General features: G+C 41.1%; 1 protein-coding gene across 7 annotated transcripts in view; it reads left to right on the forward strand.

Annotated features, from left to right (window-relative positions):
* Positions 1-14,964, forward strand: part of ST6GAL2 (ST6 beta-galactoside alpha-2,6-sialyltransferase 2) — a 51,659-nt gene that overhangs the window by 20,825 nt on the left and 15,870 nt on the right. For 5 of the 7 annotated variants that reach the window (XM_068679576.1, XM_068679544.1, XM_068679536.1 and 2 more), the window contains 4 exons: positions 4,779-5,781; positions 9,989-10,086; positions 13,114-13,215; positions 14,403-14,577. In XM_068679576.1, coding sequence (XP_068535677.1) covers positions 4,836-5,781; positions 9,989-10,086; positions 13,114-13,215; positions 14,403-14,577 — 1,321 coding nt within the window. In that variant the 5' untranslated portion in view covers positions 4,779-4,835. Of the gene's footprint in view, positions 1-1,434; positions 1,666-4,778; positions 5,782-5,803; positions 6,524-9,988; positions 10,087-13,113; positions 13,216-14,402; positions 14,578-14,964 lie in introns of those variants that run through there. The other 2 variants (XM_068679563.1, XM_068679583.1) reach the window with 2 other exon arrangements.

Here is a 14,964-nt window from a genome sequence, read left to right on the forward strand (position 1 = left end):
CCATCAAATAAACCCCAGTCTGATTCTCAGCCCTCTGGGAAGGGTTGCCCACAGCTAACATTTGCTACCCCAAATAACCCCGAGGTGACCTTCTCACTGCAAAGCTGCAGCCAAGAAAAACCCTGTTTAACATAACAGTGCACAGCTTAGAACATCAACTTGAACCCTTCTGACCTCTGAGCCGTTGGGGTCTATACAAATTAATTTAACAATAGACAGTGTTGAAAGGGAGGAATGTTTCAAAGGAATAATAATAATTAAAAAAAAAAAAAAATCTCCCTCATCCATCTCTTCTCATTTAAGAAATAGTCAGGAGGCCTACTTCAGAAAAATTAGAAGTGCTCCTTGTTGCCAAACAATAGGCTGTACACAGGGAGGGGGGATCGTGTTGGTATCTTGCATCTTAGTGTGGTGAAATAAAATTTCCCATCAGTGGGTGCTGCTTTTGGAAAATCGGCCTTTAATTTCCAATGGAGAGTTGATTTTTTTTCCTGGGATACTTTGAAGATACCCTTGGGGTTTGCCTTTATTTTCCATAGATGATTTTAGTACTTCTGTTAAGCAAACACATAAGTCTCTCCTCTCTACCCACTGTGCTGATTTGTGCCTTGCCTCATGCTTTCCGTAGCTTATGTGCAAGCAGCCTGAAACATCTCTAACCATATTGCAGCTGGGGCTTAAACTAGCTGATGATTGAAAGAGGCCAGCAGAAAGGAGATTTGTAATGAAGTCTTTAGATGCTGGGGCAAAAGATGCTTTTTAATGTGTTTTATTGCTTCTGCTGAATGGGAAACTGGGTTGGGTTAAGTCTTGGGGTTTTTCCCCCAGTTCAGGCTTGCACCTCTGGTCTTCTTTAGGTTGAACTTTGACTTCAGCATTGTCATTGTTTGTAAGCAGGGAGGATTACTGAGGCAGGGGTGTTGAAGTTGGAGACAAGAAACAACATGAACAATAATTTTAAAATTTCTGCATAGATTTGCTTTGACAGCTTGAAAGCTGTATGATGAGCACAGATGAGAGAGATGGAGGTTTATTCCTGAAAGATCCAGTGGACTTCAGTAATTGCATTCACGAAACCACCTGTTTTTCTTCATTCAGCCAGTGCCACTCATTACGATTGTCATTTCTGGTTTCCTACACAAACACATTTCTATTTGCAGCGGAGATGCAGTGCCTTCATGAACATACACCCCAGGTGGTGCTGGGGGAGACCCCTGCTGAGTAGCAGAGGGGTCTGCTGCCGGCAGGGTGGGGGGGAGTGTGAGGAGGGGCTGCCCTCTCCTTCCAGACATTGCCAAAAGCAGCCACGGTGAGGTGTGAGAAGCCGCAGAGGCTGGGGTGGGGGGGGAGCTGACTTGATGTTTTGTGCAGAGGGAGATAAGATAAACTGATATTTCTTTGGGCTTACTGCAGCTTTCCACTCACAGCCTTCAAGATCCTATGAGGTTGTAGGGGTCCTCTTGCAACTAATACAGTAATGACCTTGAATTCGCTTCCAGCTCAGCTGTACTGCTGGAGGACAAGGCTTTTCTTGTGAGCAAAAAAAACATTAAAGCAGCACAGAGATTTGCCTGCATAGCTCCGGTCTTCAAGAGATTTGAGTATCCTTTTTGAGGCCCCACTTGCAACAAGGGATTGTAGATAAGCTCCTGCAGTAGTTAATGGGTAAAGTTTTTCTGATTTATTCTCACTGGTGTCGCTCCTTTTACTTGCAGCATTGGCAAATATACTGGTGCTTGCTGATATTTTATTTTATGTAGATAATTTTTTGCTGAATTTTAAAGGTAATCCTGTGCTTGCTCACATGTGCATGCCAACTGATACAAATGTTCTGTATGACTCTCTAAGTGTTTGGGGAAAAAATCATTTGCCTTGATTTAAAAATAATTAATAATGAAACTCATTCCTTTTTCAGATTGCAACCTGAATGTCAAATTTAGGAGTCCAGACTAATTCTTCATGCTGAGGCAGTCTGCTGCACCAAGCACACGTTATCGCAGACAATTAGAAACTTTCATATTTGTATACCTGAATTAAGACTAAGCCCTTTCTGTTTCTTGTAAATTCCTAGTGATAAGATAAAACAAAATACAGACAACTGGAGAAAAACATGCGATTTTGATATGGGTTATGTTTAAATTATGGTTAGACTTACTGCCTGGGTTGGTGGAAAATATTAGGGACTTCTTCCTTTATAGCTTCTACTTCCTGCAAGCTTGTCTTTTTAAAAAAGATTCTGAAAGATGCTTCCTTTGCTGATCCTCCAAGAAATGTATATTCAGCAGGAGAAACATCTGACTGAGCAAAGACTAACTTACACAGTGGTTTGGAAGCCACGTGCTGAAAAGTGCTGGGGAAACACAGCAGGGAAAATGATAAAAAGGGATGAAAGCAGTTCAGACAGGCGAAGAATGCTGCTTTAAAAATGCAAAACATCTGAACGCTGATGAGTGGGCAGGTTGCAATAACTTGAGGGCAGACCTAAGTTGCACAACAGTCATATACTGAAAGTAGACTCCCACAAGACATAGCCTGTAGTGATTTAAAATTGGAAGTGGAGGGGGGGGAAGCGTTGAGGTACTGCAGGGAACAATCTTGCAGCAGCAGAATGCAACTGGGAAATGGGTCACTTGGAGTAATAGCTTTTTCTTTCCTTGTGGTTTGTGTGAGCTGAGCCAAACATGTGAGGAGCACAGTGTTATTGTACTCATGAATTTTATTGTATTTTTTTTTGATATATTAGAAATGAAGTTTGTTCACCCAGTTGCGACACTGAATCTTCTCTCTATCTGTACAATGCCTTCAGTCCTAAAGTTAGCTTTATTTATTTATTTATTGTTCTAGGCTTTGCTTAGAGTATTAAAATAGCCCATGTTTAGAAATGTGATGCTGTGGCCTCACATTCCAGGGGGGTCAGCAGAAACGCTTGTCTGAAGTATCCTTGCTCATAGCACCTGCGGTTTGTTCTCGCCTCTGCATTGTGGTAGGCGATCTTTTCATCTGTGCTGGAACAACTGTGTGTGTGTCACTAGGCTGAAATGGATAAAGGGACTGACCCATTTTAAAAAATAAAAAAAAGCAACCTTTAATACACATTCCTCCACATCCCTACCCCTGTGGTATCAGTGTATCAGGACGAACGGTCCAGTTTATAATATGCCAGCTCAGTAGACAGATGTGTTACACAAGCTGGTAGACGCAAAGGGCAGGGGTAAGGAGAGTGTCTTGCACCAGTGGTACTGCTGGCTTCCTTTTAATGTGAAAACAGCCTCAGCTGCAGCTTTGTTCTAAGCTTGGCACTCAGCTTTGACATACTCAAATAATAGTGTCTGGCGACTATTTGGTCCCTCCTGACCATCAGGTGTAACTACCCAGTGTGTTATCAGAGGTGTGTAAGCTGTATGGTGTTCAGATGCGGTTTAGTGGGATGCAGGCTCCTGTGGCACAGGCTGCTAGTGAAATCATAGCCTGCCTCTGCTCCGTTTCCTCTTTTCTGACCACACCTGGGGCTTTAAAGTGCCATGGTTAAGTGATTATTGAAGCAAATGGGGTTAGGAACAGAACTCCAGAAAAAGGGGCTTATTTTTAATCCAGATCAAGTGAGTGATCTGTCACTAAATAGTACCTGGAGTTAGTTTCACTGCAGTGTTGACTTAGGCTGAAGATTAGTATGGTGTGGGGAGGTGAATGATAAGTCTTGTGCTAAGGGAGGGCTGGACTTTCTTCAGCTGACTTTTCTACCAAAGTCCACACCAACTAATGACACAATTGAGTTTTTGTAAGGGCATGGTGTGCGTGATGGCCCAGCAATGTGTTAGTGTATTTTCATTGGAAAAAAGCCCCTTCAGTCAGACTTCATTTTGGTTTGGACAATGTGTCCCTCCATTAATACACAAGCTGTCCAAAATTCCCAGGTATTAGTAGAGCACAGATTTCAAGTCTAGGACTAACATTCCTCCCCCATTCCCTCCTTATGTAAATATCCATCGTTACCCTGAAGGCATGTATTTAGTTGGCTGTGCCAGTTGTTACCCTTTTTGGAAAACACTAACTCCTCATGCCTTAATGTGCAGAACTACTTTGTGTCACCTCAGGGCATGTGCAGCATCCAAGCAGAGCATCTGAACAGACCTCTTATTCAGGTCTGATCCTGGATTGTGCTCCCCAGCAAGTGATTTGGCCACTGAGGCTGTGTCAGTTCATATCAGATAAGGAAAACAAAAGACTCCTCCCTGACCTGCCAGCATGATGCTCTCCCCCTGTTGCCACTTGTTGATATCCATAGAGCACTGTCTCATCAGGGATTTGGGCAGAGGAGGACTGTCCAGATGAGTTTGTGCTCCCTACTTGGTGCCTTTGAGCACAGGCTGTCTTGCTCGCAGTCTCACTGTGCAAGGACTTTTCATGGTGAAAGAGAAGCAGCTGATATTCTCCCTACTGCATACAGACAGATATGGGTTTTGCTTTTGCTCTCATAATGGTACGCTCTGTACAGCCGAAGCAGGCAGGCACATGATCTCCCTGAAGGCAGGATCCAGTGTTACTGTAGAAACTGGCCACCAGCTTCTTTTGTAGCTAGCAGCTGTCACTGTGTGGTTACAGCCAAAGCGTGTCACTCCTACAGTGTCTGCAGGCTCCAGAGTTTGTTTCTGCTTCTGAATGCACCGTGCTACAGCTTAGAGATTAATTCTGCAGCTCCTATCAAAGCCTCTTAAGATATTTCTGAATTGTATCTATTTTTAGAACCATTCCTGATTAATATTTGATGTTCTTTCCAGGTTTCATTTTCCTTCACCAATACTTCAAGGCACAGAGGAGCTGGTAAAGGCACTGCCATGAAACCGAACTTGAAGCAATGGAAACAACTCATGCTGTTTGGGATCTTTGCCTGGGGTCTGCTTTTTCTGGTGATCTTCATCTATTTTACAGATAGCAATACTGCTGAGCCCGTTCCCAGTTCTTTTTCTTATATTGAAACTAAGAGGCTTCTGCCCCTACAGGGCAAGCAGAGAGTCATAATGGGAGCCATACATGATCCATCATTCTCTGAAACCATCGATGGGAATGAGGTACTACTTAATGAAGACCTTTTAGGTACATTTAAATCAGGGACTGGAAGTATTAAGAAATGGACTGATTTGGAAGATGCCTTTAGAAGTGAAGATGAATATTTTCCATCCCAATTAGGAAGAAAATCAAAAAGTGCTTTCTACCAAGTGAATGATGATTATTTATTTGCTGCTGGTCAGCCTCGGTCACACAGCAACCTTCAAGAGATAGCAAAATTCATCTCAGCTGATGAGGATAATCTGAAAGAAAATATTTTGCAGAACAACTGGGGCAATCAGAGAAGAATGAGGAGAAGGAGCGCAAAGCACAGGAGAAGCCAGATGCTTGATGAATCTGATGACTGGGATGGGCTGTATTCCACGATGTCGAAATCCTTTCTTTACAAGCTTTGGAAAGGGGATGTCTCTTCCAAGATGCTAAACCCTCGACTGCAGAAGGCGATGAAAGATTATTTGAGCACTAATAAGCATGGGGTGCGGTTCAAAGGGAAACGAAACTCTAAGTTAACAGGCGACCAGCTTTTCTGTGAGCTAAAAGAAAGGGTGAATGTGAAAACAATAGATGGCAAGGAGGCTCCCTTCTCCACTCTTGGATGGGAGAAGCACGTTCCCCAAATTCCACTGGGCAAATTGTATACACATGGCTTTGGGAGTTGTGCTGTAGTTATGTCTGCTGGTGCAATACTGAACTCCTCTCTAGGGGATGAAATAGGTGGGTGAAATGTACCTCTTCATGTGCATATGTATATACACGTACATATTCATGTTTGTCTTTCAAAGGATTCATTCTTCTCAAGTGTAGGTCTGTAAAGGGTCTGGTTATTCTCTCATCAGCGTTTTGTGAGTGTGAACTTACAGACCTCACTGAAGCTGTTCCCTTTCAGAGCAATATAACTGAAAGGCAAATCTGGCCTGAAGTCATAATTTGATTTGAAGAAAACAACGATGCCTTCTTAGCGTATTACAGTTTGTAGTATAAAAAAGATACTAGTTTCAACAGATCTACAATATTTGGCATTTTTCTGCAGTGTGTTTATTGCTTCAGCAGATTAGAGGCATAGTCAGGTTTTATTCCAAAAAGCTGTGTTGTACCTGTCCATATTTTGGGGTGACTCATAGAGAAACTGCTTGTAACATTACTGTCCCAGGCTAAACTTTGTCTCTGTGCCAAGAAGCAGTAGATCATCATCTTAATCTTCTGCATGTTTAGAGTTCACAGGCATATAGAATATAGATCCCTGAGTAAGTAGCTTCATGCTCCAAGGTTAAGTCCCCTGACCTCTTTTCCAAGTGTGAATTTAAATGAATTTGAGCATCTCCTCCCATTGTTTTTCCATTGCTGCACTGAGTCAGTGAGATGGTGCTGAGATGTCAATGTTACACAGAATTCCCCAAGTTGAGAGTTTTGTGATAGCTGTTCATAAGAGGATTGTGGAGCCATAAAACTAATCCAGGTCAGTTTTATTTTTTCTTCTCAAAAATGACTATTACGAGTTGTGTTAACATCTCAGTAGTTCGTTTTGTAGTACATGTGCAGTATTGTAAGAAGGATGAAATGTACGTTTCAAGCTTGCTTCTTGAGCAAAGAATTTTCACCTTCAGCTCTCTATAAAAACCTTCTGATGTGCCTTTGTTAATCCTCCCATCTTCCAGCTCATATCCCAATACCTGCTTCATCATAGTCAATCATCTCTTTGACACAGATGGATTTCCTTTAAATCTCTGGGATTAGAGCCTCTATAATTATCAATCTGCTCTAATAGGCCTTCAACACAACCCAGGTACCCTTCTGGCCTGCAGCAAAAGTCAAACCAGGGTAACCCTCAGTTTCACAGGAAGCTCTACTGATCTAGAAGTCTCTGGGGTAAAATAGTTTAACAGTTCCTCCCTTCTCCAGTGTGTAATTCTTGACTGAAACAAATTCTTTTTTGTTGTTGTTATTCCCCGGTACACCCAGTTCACACCAATACAGTTTAGTGCTGTACTGGAGAACCCAGAGGACCATTGGAGAACCCCACACATTGTGACTGACTTATGTATAGCAGTGTGCATCGTGACACATGCATGCTCAGGTGCAGCCCAGGGTGAGATTTGGAGCCCTTACACTCCTGTGTGTATCCATTCCGTCAGAAGGACCCAGGGCACAGAAAGCTTATGCCATTCACTTCAAAATGATTTAATTGGAAATTTTCCTCTGATGCCACCTAAAGGGAAGAGATTCTACTTTGTAAGGCCTATGCTGAAGTTTCAGATCTCCTCCTACCTGTTTTACAGGAAAGCATGTGGAGCAGCAAGACTCACAAAAAAAAAATATCTAAGTGTCGTGCAGGCCATGGGCAGGTACTTTTGGCTGAGCAGTGAATTGGGAACAGAACTGCAGGGGCCCAGCTGACTGACAGCAGCTAGATGGGTCTTACTGGCCATTGCTACTCTGTGGAAGTGCCAGCGTACTACAGATGTCATTCCAGTGTCATCATCTTTATATGGAAAATGGAAGCTCCAGCATCTACTTGCATTGTTCTACATATGGGGAAGGAGCTATCTTCCCATGTGAGTCCAGGTGTTACGTGGTGCAGACAAGCTTATGGTCTTGCCTTTCTACCTGTCCTCTAGTTCTCTGAAAAAGTGAGAGGAATCTGAGCAGGAAGAGGAAGATCAGATTGTGTAAGATACACTTTCATTTATTTTTATTTTTTTATTCTGTGAATGCACAGCTGTAGGAGAAGATAGTCCCCTCATGGAGCTGGCATCAGGACTACGGCTATTGGTTGAAACCACCAGCAGCCTGCCTGCTGAGAAGCACCTTGGATGGCTCATCTTGGCTCTTTTGAGGCAGCTTGCCCTACCTGCCAAGCTCTTAGGTGTCCACAAAGGCACCACGAAGTCTGTGTCATTACGGAGTGGGGAAAAACACCCTATGCATGAGATTTGGGCCATGTGCTGTATAGCCTTACTTGATGAAGTTGCTGTAGGCAAAGATTCTTACTATTTACCCTCCTGAAAGAAAAAAGGCTTAAGAAAGGAGCAGCACAGGACCTTTCTCTTCGTATGCTTTTAGCGCCCTCTTCTGTGTTCGTATTAGAAATGCAGGCAGAAATTCTAAAGTGTTTTGCACCCACTGCCCCCACACTTATTTTTTAATGAAAGTATGGAAGTTATGCACATTCAACAAATGATCTCATTGTGATTATGCTACTTAATGGGAGACCTAGTTGTTTGTTATCATCAGGAAGTAACAGGGATATGTGACCAAACCTCAAACTCTCAGTAACTTTGGAATGCTTGTCTCCAAACACTAAGATTAAAGTTAGTTAACTTAAAAGTAATTATTGTTACTGTTTGACTGAATCCTAATCTATTATTTTCTGGTAAAGGAAAATCTTTTACTCTTGATGTGGAAAATCAGAGTGAAAAAATTTGGAAATGCAGTGCACTGTCTCTTAATTAAGCTGTGAAGCATGCAATTCCCATTTCCCAACCAAATTCCCAGCTCACACTCAAAAGGTTTTCAAAAAAGTTGTCCAAACTTGTATTTGAAATCTGCTTATCAATTTAAAATATTAAGGACATTTGATTTTCCTTCTCTTCTCCAGAAATGTGGGGGTACCTGCACCTTCTATTGACTTCATGTCCTCTAGCTTCCACAAAATTGAGAGGCTTTTCTTATGCAGATGAAGGTTAGGTGTTGGGGATAGATATGTGGCTCCTGCACAGGGACATGGAAGAAGCCTCCACTCCTTATCCAGCCACTGAGAAGGTGGGCTTAGTGGACATTTGGCAAAATTTCTTATCTGAGACACACGTTCAAGCAAGCAAGTATGGCAGAGACTGAACTGATGACTTCATGTCACACAGTATTTTCTCCTTTGGAGTACAAGAAGTGTGGAGTAAAGGTGTTGGATTGGAAGTTGGATTGGATCAGGTCTGAACTCCATGGAAGCATATTAGTTATCTTTGGAAATGTCTGCCTACTCCATTTTTGAGCTACAGCCAACCACATTTGAAGTGACTAGAGATAAACAACTGTATAGGCAATTAAGGCATTACATGACCATTTTGGCCTGAAACATGTTCTCTGCTTCAATCTGTAGAAGGGATAAAAGTGAACTGGATAGGGGAATATTGACAAGGACAGTGTGTTTCTGGACAATAGGCATCATTTCTTACTGCCCCTCGCTCCTTTTTGGGCTTTGATACCCCCTAAAAAGAAGCACTGAGTGGGTGATTATCTTTCATCCAGCAGAGGACTGCACGTAGTATCTATGCTTGACCCATACTTGACCTATAGCTGTTTTCTGTTCTGCATGACTCTGAGGTCAACAGCTTGTGGGGAAACTTTGACAGTTCAGCTCTGTTAGATCTTTGCTACCAAGGGATCCTTAGGTTTCTGTGTGTGAGCAGTTTTGTGGATTAACTTCCTAGACAGACTCTTTAGGACTTGTACTGACCTTGAGAATAAGTTAGTTTGGTTAATGGGCTTGGGGTGGTCTGAGGTGCTTCAAATATTATACAGTACTGTGAAACTCAGGCTTATAGTCGAGTGTCGTTGTTGATTTAGATACCCTTGCAATTAACATACTTTTGTGTGTAATAATTCTTCATAAATTTTGAAATAGAGATAGCAACCAATTGAACAAACCTTCCCATATTATTTTTATCCAATATTTTGGGTACACATTTTTTGAGTATTGAAAGCTGAATTTATAAATTATTATGATTTTTTTTTCTCCCCGGTGGATGTTGTAATGGTAGATGCAAGAGGATTTTTGTTTACTTATAGTAGAATATTTTTCATCCATAGAATATCAAAATAAGAAAAAATGTGCAAGTTTTACATTAGCTTAATTCATTTGTTCTATTTTAGTGTTCTGTATGACTAATAAAATTAATATAAATTACCCCCTTATTTATGCTCCCAGATTCTCATGATGCTGTTCTAAGATTTAATTCTGCTCCAACGCGTGGCTATGAAAAAGATGTTGGAAATAAAACAACCATGCGAATCATCAACTCCCAGGTAAGAGCTTCCTTTTGTGAATTCAAGTCAGCATCACTTCTGTAGGAGATGACATTAAATTAATAACCTCTGAGAAAGTGTTGGGTAATCTGGGAAACAGCTAGTGATTTAACCGTCATGACATATAGAGCAGGTAGAAGTTCTCTCTTACAGGGATGTTTACATATGCTGTCAGTGTAGAGTGATTGCAATAGTTACTTGATATCCTTGTCTCAAAGAATTGGTTTGTAGAATTTCTCATGTGTCCTACATCTGTAAAGGCTCAGCAAGGTGCCAGAGTCAGAAGTACCAAAGACCTTTGCCACACCACCTCTGGGATCTTCACAAAGCCTGAGCTGTGGGGATTCCAAAGCTTTCTTCTTATTTTCTCCAGTTCCCCAATTATTTCCTTGCTAGAAGGAGAAAGAAATGGGAACTGAGTTGTCTTAATGTATAACTTTAGGCAAGTCATTGTTCTTTAAAAGTTTGGAGTGAACTATTAAAAAACAAACAAACAAAAACTTTTATGTCCATTGGATATTACACCTGGGATGAGTTTGTTCATCTGTATGGAAACAGAAAATGGGATTTTCTGCATATGAGTGTCAACAAATAAAGTATGCATTGAGCTATAGTGACACCTTATGGCTGTGAGTAGTTTTTTAATTTTGAAAAAAAACATTGCCTGAACTCTGATCTTGGCAAACAGAATTTTCATTTGCAGCTTTTCTTATGAGTTCCTTTTTTTTTTTTTTTTTTTTCTTTTGCTTTCAGTGATGGCTTATGCAATGTCCATCCTTGGTGGGTGTATTCTCTGCATAAAATCATGTTCTTTGTCACCACATATAGAATACTTCTTGCTGCCATTCCCTTCACACTTATTTTGTAGCTCTTTGTGACAATGCAGGGCAGCCTGGATCTTTAAAATGATGTGGGTTAAATATGACTCCTGTTTTACTAACAGGAAGAAAGCCAAAATATCTGTCTTCAGTTGTGAAATCAATGTATAAGAGAACATTGATCTTGGTGTCATTTATTTTAACTTTTTTTTTTTTTTTCTTCCTTAACTGTTCTTGATTTTACTTCTAGATGAAACATCCTGGTTGCTGACCACGCCTAAACTCCTATCTTGGGGCAAGGAGGAGGGTTTAGAGACCTCATTTAGTTGACTAGTCTCACTAGGCTCTCTGTAAGAAAGAGAAAAGTGCCTCCAGGCAGTGATTTGAGCTTTGTTAGCTCCTGAGTGAATTCAGAGAGACTAAACGGCTAAATTAGCTGTTTGCTGCTGCGTGGGATCCTCCTTGTTCCCAAGCTGCTGTGCCACACTCCTGCTGTGGTGGTAATGGAGGCTCATGTGATCTCTGTGCTGAATATCACTTGCTCTCCACAAAGCCTCCCCAAAAAACACAGGGCGTGACTAAAATTCAGGCCAGGTCAGCACACACAGCTTCCTCACAAATATTTGTATTCCCACCACCTTTCTGCTCCTTCAAAGAGGCTGGAAGCTGTCTGGGAGGTTCTGGCTTCCTGTTGGGAGACTGGCCTTTCCACCACCAGGAGAGAAATCTTCACAGTCACTTGATGAAAGTTGCTTGCTTTACCGATTCTGAAGATGCATAATCCATGCTGGCTTTCCGACCCTCCTCTCCTTACTGTAGGAAATTCCTGCATTCAGGAGATTAAAAGTCTGTTGTGTCCCTCTCCTTCCCTCATGTTCGCTGCTATGAAAGCCCAAAGGATGTGAAGGAAACCAGTGCAGCCACAACACACATTGTTATTCCAGAGGAAACTCATCTCATACATATGAATGCAGGCTCACTAAGAGCGAAATTTGTGTGGACAACACCTCTGAAGGACTCTTGCTTGCTGAAAGGCAAGTGAGAGCTCCTTTGTATGATAACTGTAGAATTGAGCTTTTAAAAGCTTGACCTTTTGGTCTGTTTACTCTGTAGTCTCGAGAAAGGAGTTTACATTCTCAGGCAAAATCTGTTCTGAGAAATGGAGTTAGTGATGCTGATGGCAGCAAGACTAATGCTGTTCTTGTTGTAGAAAGCTGATGGAAAGTCATTAAGCTTAAAGTTTATGGTAGAAAGAATATTGCTATGGCAACAATATTATTTTTCTGAAGAAAAATATGCATAATCAAATATGGCTCATTGGATCCTAAAGGGAAATGAAAATTAGTATGAATTTATTTGTCTGGAATGTTGATTAGTTTAACAGCTGGAGCCAAATTCATGCTGTTTCAACCAGTAGTGAAATCATTTGGTCCAATCCTTCCCAAGATTGGATGCACTAGGGATCAGAGAGATCTGGTTAAGCATGGAGGGTCTGGGAAACAAGAAACCAGCAGGAGTAAAAGGGAAACCTAGGGTGGGAGGATCAGAGTACCAGTAGATGTGGGAGGGAGTTATAAGAGAGCAGAACAATTATTACTGTTACTTTAAAATAAAATAAAAGCACTATCACATGCCTGTTCCTGGAATTCTTTTTCTAGGTATACAGGCTTTTACTGTTATGGTCCAATTTGCCTTTTTGAAGGTACTTCGTATGAGACCTAATGCTGTTGAAATGAGAAAACAACCAAAATGGAAGAAAAAATAAATAAATAAATAAAATGCAAAGACAAGAGCATCCTTGGGGGCCTCAGTACTTCAAAGAACGTTTCTCTGTGTCCAAAAAGAGGATTCTACAGACAGTGTGAAATACTGTAGCTTTCATTTTAATGTTCCAGAACACAAAGTAATATTGATATACAATTATGCAGCATCTCAAGTGGTCTCATCACATTGCTCGCAGATGGAGAGTAATTCAGCGTACTGGTACTTAAAACTGTCATGAGTGCTGTTTATGACTAAGCTCTTTATTTTTTTTATTATTGTTGTTATTATTATTTTTTTTAACAAAAGAAGTTACTTAAAATCAATCAGAATTAAAGTAGAACAAACAGAGTGAGGAGGACTGTTCATTTTAGAGAAGGATTTTGCTATTTTTCTGGGTCCCATTTGCTTTTAACTCTGTGCAATTTTTTTACATGTGTGTTTGCAGATTCTCACCAACCCAAACCATCACTTTGTTGAAAGCTCCTTGTACAAAGATGTTATCTTAGTAGCCTGGGATCCTGCCCCCTACTCTGCAAATCTGAACGTGGTAAGATGCCTACTTGATCCCTTCTTCCCAACTTGTCTGAAAACACTGGACAAAATTCATGTATCTAGTACTTCAGTCTTCTAGTTCTCATTTATCACAATGAACTCCAAAATGTTTATCTAAAGAGCAGAGAACACTATGCATGAATCACAGAATTGGTCAAATCACATGAATTGGTCAAAAATGGTTTATTGATTAAAAACTTTTCTTAGTAGCCAGCATTTGTACTGGAATGATCTGCTCTGAGATGCTAGGATAAATGGATGATAAAGATTGTTTTTTTGTTTTGTTTTGTTTTTTTGGATAAAAATATTGCTGTTTTCACGTAACAGTGATTTTTCTGTGTATTTGTGAAGGAGGGATGTTGCTAGATTTCAGAAGGAGGCTTTATCAAGAAAGGTGAAGAACTGCATCCCTTTTTTTTTCTTTTTTTTTCTTTTTTTTCCCGCATCCTCCCCTCTGCCTTCCTAGACAAAATACAACACCCCAATGGCAATCTCTCTTTGCACCTTCCCCACTTGCCAGGCCTCCTCCCTATCAGTCTTCCCTTTGTGTCCACACCCCCACAGCCATCTGCGTCCTGCTGCTCACCCCCTCACAGAGAGCAGCAGACATCCATCTGCTTGTCACTTTGGGAGCCTCAGCCTTGGCGGGTGCTGCAGCTCCAGTGGGACCAGTTGATCTGATGGTTCTTGGCAGGGGGAGCTGGGAGCTGAGCAGGATGCAAGCAGAAAGTAAACCTTCGTCTGCTCAACTCCCTTAGCAACAGATGCCAGGAGCTGCCTGCCTCCTACACCCGCTGCCTCCAGGCTGCTTCACGTGCTGCTGCCTCTGTCAGCAAGGACAAGGACGCTTTCAGAGAAAGGCTCACCTCCATGCCCAGGTCTTGCATTAAGGCTTTTTGAGCCCCTTGTTTAATGTGGGCCTTTGAGTGGGAGTTGGGGTTGGCTTATCCCACTGCACTATATTGCTTATTGGGAATCTCTGAAGAAAGAAGAAAGATCTGGCCCAGATTGAGGACTAGCTTTCTAGGACAAATGTGCACTGGTGCAAGGCTGCTTTGCTTCTATTCTGAAGAACCTGAATTAAACTCATTCACATTATTTTTCATGTAGTGTTCAAAATACACTGGATAATATAGGATCAAAATAAGGTCTTCTTATTTATTTATTTATTTTTCCTCCCAGTGGTATAAGAAGCCAGACTACAATCTGTTCACTCCCTATGTACAGCATCGCAGGAAGAATCCAAACCAGCCGTTTTATATTCTCCATCCAAAGTTTATATGGCAGCTCTGGGACATCATTCAGGAGAACACTAAAGAGAAGATACAGCCCAACCCTCCTTCTTCAGGTTTTATTGGTACGTGTATCAAAGATGGGTCCAGTAGACATGTTAGATATTAAAATAAATAAATACGTAGACTGCATGAGGATCATATCCGTACACGTGTTGTTTGTTCTTGCTGTTCTGTACAGGAACAATGACTAGCCAAAACGCACACTATGAACATTTATATAATCGGTGGATGAAATTAATGTCCTTCTTTCTTGCTCTTCACATCCATACTATATATACCACATTTCTAAAATACATACATCTGTGAGAAAATTGTATTATATTCATTTCTCTATTGATATTAATTTCTATGTTAATGTATAGATTGTTTCAAATTTAATTTCTCTAGTGATAACCTACTCAGTTCTGAAGTTCTTTGTTGTCTTTTTAGCGTAGAGATGCACCAGACCA

The sequence above is a fragment of the Anas acuta genome, chromosome 1 (genome assembly GCF_963932015.1).
Source record: "Anas acuta chromosome 1, bAnaAcu1.1, whole genome shotgun sequence".
In the NCBI taxonomy this organism is placed as follows: domain Eukaryota; kingdom Metazoa; phylum Chordata; class Aves; order Anseriformes; family Anatidae; genus Anas; species Anas acuta.